The sequence below is a fragment of the Sinocyclocheilus rhinocerous genome, unplaced genomic scaffold (assembly GCF_001515625.1).
Source record: "Sinocyclocheilus rhinocerous isolate Xijiao unplaced genomic scaffold, SAMN03320098_v1.1 scaffold62, whole genome shotgun sequence".
NCBI lineage: Eukaryota > Metazoa > Chordata > Actinopteri > Cypriniformes > Cyprinidae > Sinocyclocheilus > Sinocyclocheilus rhinocerous.
This window is the reverse complement of record NW_015656585.1, coordinates 775989-783799: the sequence shown is the minus strand read 5'-3', so window position 1 is coordinate 783799 and position 7811 is coordinate 775989. Positions and strand designations below refer to the sequence as shown.

The 7811-nt window shown below is 37.7% G+C and overlaps 1 protein-coding gene across 2 annotated transcripts in view; it reads left to right on the top strand.

The window, feature by feature from the left end:
- Positions 1 to 1415: 1415 nt before the first annotated feature.
- scarb2a (scavenger receptor class B, member 2a) overlaps positions 1416 to 7811 on the top strand; it is a 14796-nt gene continuing 8400 nt past the window's right edge. The window contains exons 1-5 of one of the 2 annotated variants that reach the window (XM_016527920.1): positions 1416 to 2381; positions 5561 to 5721; positions 6430 to 6577; positions 6714 to 6908; positions 7427 to 7518. In XM_016527920.1, the coding sequence (XP_016383406.1) occupies positions 2259 to 2381; positions 5561 to 5721; positions 6430 to 6577; positions 6714 to 6908; positions 7427 to 7518 (719 nt within the window). In that variant the 5' untranslated portion in view covers positions 1416 to 2258. Of the gene's footprint in view, positions 2382 to 5248; positions 5413 to 5560; positions 5722 to 6429; positions 6578 to 6713; positions 6909 to 7426; positions 7519 to 7811 lie in introns of those variants that run through there. The other variant, XM_016527921.1, reaches the window with a different exon arrangement.

The following is a 7811-nucleotide window of genomic DNA, read 5'->3' as shown; positions in this document are numbered from 1 at the left end:
TGCTTGGAGTAGTAGGCAAATCAGGTTTGGCATAACTGTCTTTTCCTTCAGTTTAACTTGCAGTTAACTTTGTCTTTTATCAGTAAGTTCACAACAGTTCACGAGTAAGTACGGTTAAAGTGGATTCATAAAGCTTTATGACTTTCACAGGCCCATAGTTACTTTATGATGTGTAATGTGGCTTTACTGTCAAAACATATAGAGCATACAATAAATTCATCTTTCTGAGGAGTGCACTCATTAACCGGTTAACTACATTAAGGAAGATTTTTTTAGCATGATAATATTAAGCACTCAAAAGCTTAAAGGTGTCCATTTGAGAGGATGGGGGGAGGGTCACACTTAAAAATAAAGCTTCTTTATTGGCACCTATGGTTTCATGAAGAATCTTTAACATTCATGGAATCTTTCCATTAACAAAGAGATAAAAAAAATTTTTCACACTAAGAAAAACATGGTTCTTTTAAGAACTGTTCACTGAAAGGTTCTTTAAGTAACCCAAAATAGTTCTTTGCTGCAAAAACCCCTTTTGGAAAATTTATTTTTAAAAGTGCAAGTGAGAAAAATATTGAAAGAGCGTCCCTGCAAATACTATGTCAAGTGTCTTGGTAACAACTCTCGCATTTATATCTTTATCAGCAACATGGCAGCCTGCCGTGAGAAGGCCAATGATCTCGAGGTATGCTGATATCTGTTACATGTTATAGTAAAGCACAGCAATAAAATAATTGTCTCTGAGGTATTTTCCAGTCCTTTTAAGGGTTAAAATATGTACTAATGTTGGTAATTCAGTTTCCTAGGTTACACAGTTGTTTTCTTCTAGTCATAACTACTCCAGTGATGCATGAATTCAAATCAGCAACTTTGGAAACTACACCCATTTCCTAAGAGTTATGCTGACAGTAAGCCCTGTATATTTTAAGAAATATCCAAAAAGTTACTTTTTTTTTAAATTTTTGTAACATAATATCAACAAGAAAAAAATGTAAATGCAAATTAAATATGGCCAAACTAGCAGTTGGGGTTAGGATTTAGGGGTAGCCCAGGTAAAATATTTTCTAATTTATCTAAAAAAAAAATTATAATTAATTATGATAGTGAAAAACAGCTCCAGAATCTTACACAGAGCTTTATTTTCCGTGGTAGTGAGATACCCACTCCCATCTTCGTCAAATTTAGGTGCAGGATGCGAGCAACATTTCCAGTGTGCTTCAGCGCTAAGGGCTCCCTTTAAATAAACTCCGCCCCGAAATCAGTCGATCAAATTCGGCATCGCACTTCTGAGTCCTCGGCCAATCACCTTCCTCCGGGGGCGGTCCTAGACCGGTGGTCCGGGAAGACGTCATCCAATAGAATCGCGAGCTCCTCAGACTAAAGAGATGCGACAATCATCGCTTACCTTGCGAGCCGCCCATTATTCATGTTCATTCACTAGAGATTTAAGGAGACACGACCGTAAATAGCGGAACTCAAATGAAGACCTAACGGTCTCACGGCTGATGTCTTTGAAAAAAAAAAAGAAAAGAAAACGTCCCGCTGAGCTGTAACGTTTGTTCCAGTGGATTCGTCAGCGCAGTGTTATTGTTTGTATGACAAGTTTGTATATTTTAACCGCACATATATCCAAATGAAGCACTTAATGTACTATATTAATACATTACATGCACTGCTAGTGTATTTGGGATCAGGCTAGATACGAAGTTGTACACTTTTACAATGAAACCAGAATTTTATCTGCCGTTCTGTTGGTTTGCTGTTAGTAAAAACACTTATTTGTCTTTTTATTAACGTATAAATTGCGTCAGGGCAGTAGAAGTGTGCTGCATATTTACTTTGTCGTTCTGACAGGCACACATAAATCCGTTTTGAAAACCCCTTTAAATTGTGACCTCAGCTCCGAGGGAGGTTTAACACGCCCCACTCTCCAAAAAGTGTGTTTCTCATGCATGACTGGCTCATTTGAATCTAGTGAGGGAGAAGACCTCCGTTCCTCTGCGTTATTAGAGCTGATAGTCTCTTATCTCAGCATCCGAGAAACGCTCCCGCTAACCGCACATCATTGGGATCGTGAACGCTGACTCCCCAATGATAGAAGAGGGAAACCCTTTCTGCCTTTGAGGCTATCAGGAAAAAAACGGAGACATACCCGGAGGTTCTCCAGTAGAAGTTCGGAACGAGAGAAAAAGAGATAGAAAGAAAGAATAGTGTTATTATTGTAATTTTTTACCCTACAGATTAGCCAATTTGAAACATCAAAAATGACTAGAAGATCTTGTGCCATTTACGCCACCGGGATCGTGTGCGCTCATTTGCTCATTTTGGGAATCGCCCTTCTGGTGGCTCAAGTCTTCCAAACAATGATTCAGGAACGGATAAAAAAGGTAAGTCTTTTATAAAGTGCTTAATTCTACGGAAAGCTCGTGTTCTGCCATAAAGCCGGTTTTTACAATGATTCAGGGCCAATGTTGTCCTACACGAGGCTTCTGAGCATCTCGCGGAGTTGCTAATATCATTTGATGTAAGCATTGCGAAATCATACAACAAACAAGTCTAAATGCTGTCTTTTAATCTCTTCAGTGGTTCTGTACGTGGGAGACAAGTTCCTGTTCTTGCTCGCGGTGAGACCCAGACTACACAATTTCACGTTACGTAGACTAAAAACCTGTCTTGTGGCCGTTTAATGCCCCCTCTTTAGCGTGTAGGTGTTCAAAACATGATATTAAATTACCGTGATGTAAATGTGGGTTTGTTAGTAACCCTGATTAAAGTGGGCTGGTCGCTGTCTGTGACCACGAAGCCTATCATATTGCGGAAAACACCTTTCCCCCGTCCCTCTCTCTAATCCACCTCAGCAGTGGTGCTGTCTGTCTGCCTGCCTGCGAATGAAATGCTTTCCGGTGCAAAATACCGGAGAGTGAATTCATCCTCTTTAATGTAACGGGAAAGGCTGTTCATTCACAGAGCATGTATATGGCAGGGGGAGGTGTGCTATATGTGTGGTCTGTGGGGGAGGGTCTCAGCCGGTTCTCCTTGGAAAAATACTTGGAATTTTGACCTCCACCCTCAGTATTTTTAACCAAGTGTAGTATTCAGTGTTCAGTGTGATTCCCTTAACCTGGAATTCATGGGTGGGTGTTAGTAGTGGTCTGTGGGAGAAGTCAACTTTGCTGGATGTTGTACCATTTATTGACAGTTGCTTCAAAGCCTTGTAACTGAGCTTATAAACTGTGCAATTTTCATATTCAGTAAGTCAACTGTGGCACTCAAACATGTCACATTGAGCCTTCAGGCCTTAGTTCTCTAGACAAAACAACTTTTTCAAGACCTGGGGTGATGTGTGTCTTTTGAGTAGGGCGTAGAATGGGTGGCATGTTTAAGGTGTTTGTATATGTGAGGCAGTATGTAGCTCTGAGGCAGTTTTTCTACAGTGTTTTATCTCTCTTGACAGTTAAAACTTCCTTTGCTTGCTGTTTTCGCGGCAGCTTTTAGCTCAAGTTAAAATACAGGCTTTGACATAGGCTTATGTATGTATTCATTGCTTGCTGTGAATTAATGTTTACGGACTTTGGTACAACATGGTCAGTTATGTATAAAAATATCATTTCCAGTTTCTGGCACCCTTACAAGCAGAAGACCGGATCTGGTATCCGCTTTACTGGCATTTTGTAATGTAAAGGACAAATGATCTCACTATCTAAACACAAACATTTGTTGTTTTTCTTACCTTGACTGTAGTTGCTCGATCAAGGCTTTGAACATTTTCTAACATAGTTTGACGTCCATTAGGACCTTCAAAGATCTCTCTTCTCAAGGTTGTTGAGCATGCGGTTGTGTGTAGAGGTCAATGCAGTAGTTTTTGTAATCGTGTTTTAACCTTTTTGATTCATTTTGTATAATTAATTTTTAAATAATTAGTAATATTCAAAACATATTCCATTGAATAGCTGTAAGAAAACTAATTAGCTGTAAAGAACGCAATCATGTACATTACCATTCAAATGTTTGGTGTTAGTAAGATTTATTTTACATTGTTACTAAAGATACATTTCAAATATATGCTGGACTTTCTATTCATCAAAGAAGCCTGACAAACAATTTCATGGTTTCCACAAAAAATATTAAAAAGCACAACCGTTTTCAACATTGATAACAATAATAATAAATCAGCACCAAATCAGCCTATATTAGAATGATGTCTGAAGGATCATGTGACAATGAATACTGCCGTAATGTCTGCTGAAAATTCAGAAAACGGTTTATAAAAAATATTTTTTAGAATATATTATTTCAAAGTATAATTGTTTTTTTTTAGCTTTTTAAATCAAATAAATGGAGCCTTGGAGAGTAAAGACTTACATTAAAAAAATCTTACTGACCCCAACTTTTAGCGTATCTGTACTTGTTAAGGTGTGGTCTGGTGGTTTTAGCCAATTAAACTTTAATTGGTGTCTATAAGCTAAAATACAAGACCAAAATCATCCTTTTTTTAACCAGGCGTAAATTAACAACTGTTGTCAGTATGGGTTAAAGAAAATATGCCCTGACAAACCTCCTGAGAAACCATGAAAGATTAGAAAAGAGTCAATGGGTGTGGCGCAACATAATCTTACTTTAAAGAAAAGCTTTAGTCTGATTTCACTAAACATGGTTGAACAAGTTGAATAGCCACAGCTTTTCTTTAGCGCTCTATACCAGTACTTTACTTTATGGTAAAGCTCAGGGTTACTCCTAATGACAGAGATCCCATTCAGAGTTTACATGTGAGAAGAAGAAGAAAAAACTCTTCAAACTGTTCAAAAGACAGGTGTACTCTTAAATGATATGACCTGTTTGAACAAAGACACCTTTATGTTATTCTCAGGGTCATAATAGTGTAAATTAATGCACAGTTTGTAATGAGTCAGTTGGTGATTTGCAGATTATGACACAGATTATATGTTAGAATGATTGATTTTTAAACAAACAAACTACTTTTTTTCAACCTAAGGTGGTGATTTAACCAGTGATTCTAGCTAATCACTTTCCTGTAAGGACCTTTGAGATGCTGAGGGTCCAGTCTGCTCTGCTACACTGCTGAAGTCATGACTTTTGATTCCAGATAGCGTTATTTGCATTTCAAGGCAGCATTCTGGAGTAAAACTTTCTGGATGTTATAAGTTTGTCACGAGTCACCCTTTGGAGCCCCGCTTTGTCTATTACTACAAAATTTTGTGCTGTCACATGTAGTCATGAATGACATTGTTTGTTGTGTCAAAATAAACCTTGTTCCTCCGTCTGAGTTCAAATCACGACACTCAAGAAGTGAGAAGTGGGACTGCTGAATCTACTTTCTGATGGAAAATTCAAACTGTGTCATGGATCGCTGATGTTGATGTTTTTCTTCATCCTCTTTATCTCTGAATCAGTCAAAACGTCAGTCAGCATTCAGCTTTTGTGTTCTTTCTTCCCTACATTTTATTGAAACTCAGCTTAAACATTGAGTTTAACCTCTTTGAACAGACACAGCGTTTTCTGGGCCTTTGGTGCTCTCTCTTGACCTCTGACTCCGTTTCATTCACAGGAGATCACACTGGCTGAGAACAGTAGAGTATTGGAGGGCTGGATCAATCCACCACCACCTGTTTACATGCAGTATTTCTTCTTCAATGTTACCAACCCAGATGAGTTTTTGGCTGGGAAGGAGAAGCCCAAAGTCACTCAAATAGGGCCATATACCTACAGGTGATTTACACATCTTTATATGTGATGATTTACCCGTCTTGAAATATACTCTGTATTCAGATGTTCATTTTCATGATTCTGGGCCGTCTGTAGTGTTTTGTTTTCTAAACGATAATGTGTTGTCAGTAACAACAAGTTTGGCACCTAATTCTAGAAATGACTCATGCTTTTAGTAGATGGAAAACGGGAAACGTTTACCTACCCACTTTAAACTAAATGTCAAATATTTATCATGCACTTGTAAAATTGTTATTATTTGCAAATATTATGTGTTTGTTAAAGAAATTAATACATTTATTCATCAAGGATGCATTAAAAAGATCAAAAGTGACAGTAAAGACATGAATAATGATAGAAAAGAGTTTTGTTTCAAAAAATGCTGTTCTTTTGAACTTTCTATTCATGGAAAAATCCTGAAGAAATTTTTCATTTAAATATTGATAATACTAAGGAGTGTTTCTTGAGCAGCAAATCGGCATATTAGAATGATTTCTGAAGGATCATGTGACACTGAAGACTGGAATAATGACTGCTGAAAATGCAGCTTTGCCATCAAAGAAATAAATTACATTTTATATATATATATTAAATTAGTAATCTTTTTTTTTTTTATTGTAGTATTTTACAATATTGCTGTTTTACTGTTTTTGATCAAATATATGCAGGCTTGATTGTAAATCTAAATAAAATGCTTCTTTCTGTTATCAGGGAATATCGACCCAGGGAAAATGTCACTTTTCTTGAGAATGGGACGAAAATCTTTGCCACAAATCCCAAGAGCTTTGTGTTTCTTCGCAACATGTCATCGGGAGATCCTGAGGTTGACCGTGTGATAACGGTTAACATTCCATTCATTGTAAGAAGGGTTTTGTTTTGCATTGGCAACAAATAATTTAGCATTTAAATTTAGTCTGCCCATGGCATTTGTTAAACTGATTATCTTTGATCCAAATGCAAAGAATTTGCTCTGAATTCTTTCCCTCTTGTTTCAGGCCGTGATGAACGAGTTAAACTCCTACTCCTTCTTTCTGAGGTCTGCTGTGTCTATGTGGATGGGATCCATGGGCATCGAGGTGTTTATGAATCGCACAGTCCATGAGGTCCTGTGGGGTTTCAAAGATCCGCTGCTGTCCAAACTCCACGCCATGAGACCAGAAGTAGATGAGCATTTCGGCCTTATGTACAATGTAAGAATCTGCAGTTTCATCATATTCAGTGCTTTAATCAGTCTAAATGGAGATCAAATGTGGTCTAAATGGGTCATATATTTGTGCAACCAACAGCACACACACACAACCTCTAAAGCACATATACGATCAGAACGGGATAAGCAAATGACGTTATCATTGTCGTAGACTGCAGATGTTGTCCAGTGTATCAGGCTTGACACAGTGGCCTGGTTTACTCTAATGGGTTTTAGGCTTTCTTCAGGGATTATATATGTATTAGATTTAGGACAGATATTAAAGATCTGCAGTTTGTGCAATTGTAGGTATAATGTCAGTGCCTTGAACCAGCGAGTAAGCAGTTTACATTAATAAAACATTTAGTCTTTCACTCTGCATTCATATCATGGCCGCCAAACTACCTATTTTTGTACTCTTTGATGACTTTCTAGTCATCTTTCCCCTTCTGTGACTTATGTGATGATTTTCTGCTAATGGCTGTAGCATTATATTAAATTCAGTTTATGTGCTGACCACAGAAAAATGGAACCCATGAGGGTGAATTTGTCTTCCACACTGGAGAGAAGAACTACATGGACTACGGCAAGATTGACACGTGGAACGGCATCAGGTACCTCAATTGCTTGCGTAATCCGCATTGGCTTACTGACATAGTGAGAATTCTTGCACACTCACTTGGCGTCTGTTCTCCTACCTTAGGAAATTGGGTTAAACACACAGCATGCCTGCATTAGATGCTAGTTAAAGTCAATATCAAAGTATAAAGTCCTAGAAAAGAGCTCCTGCGCTTCTCAGTTACCCCATATCCTAATTTCAATTGACCCATATCCCAATAAATACAACTTCAAATCTCTTCTTTTGGAATAAAAATCTCTTAGGAATAATTGCGCATATATATATATA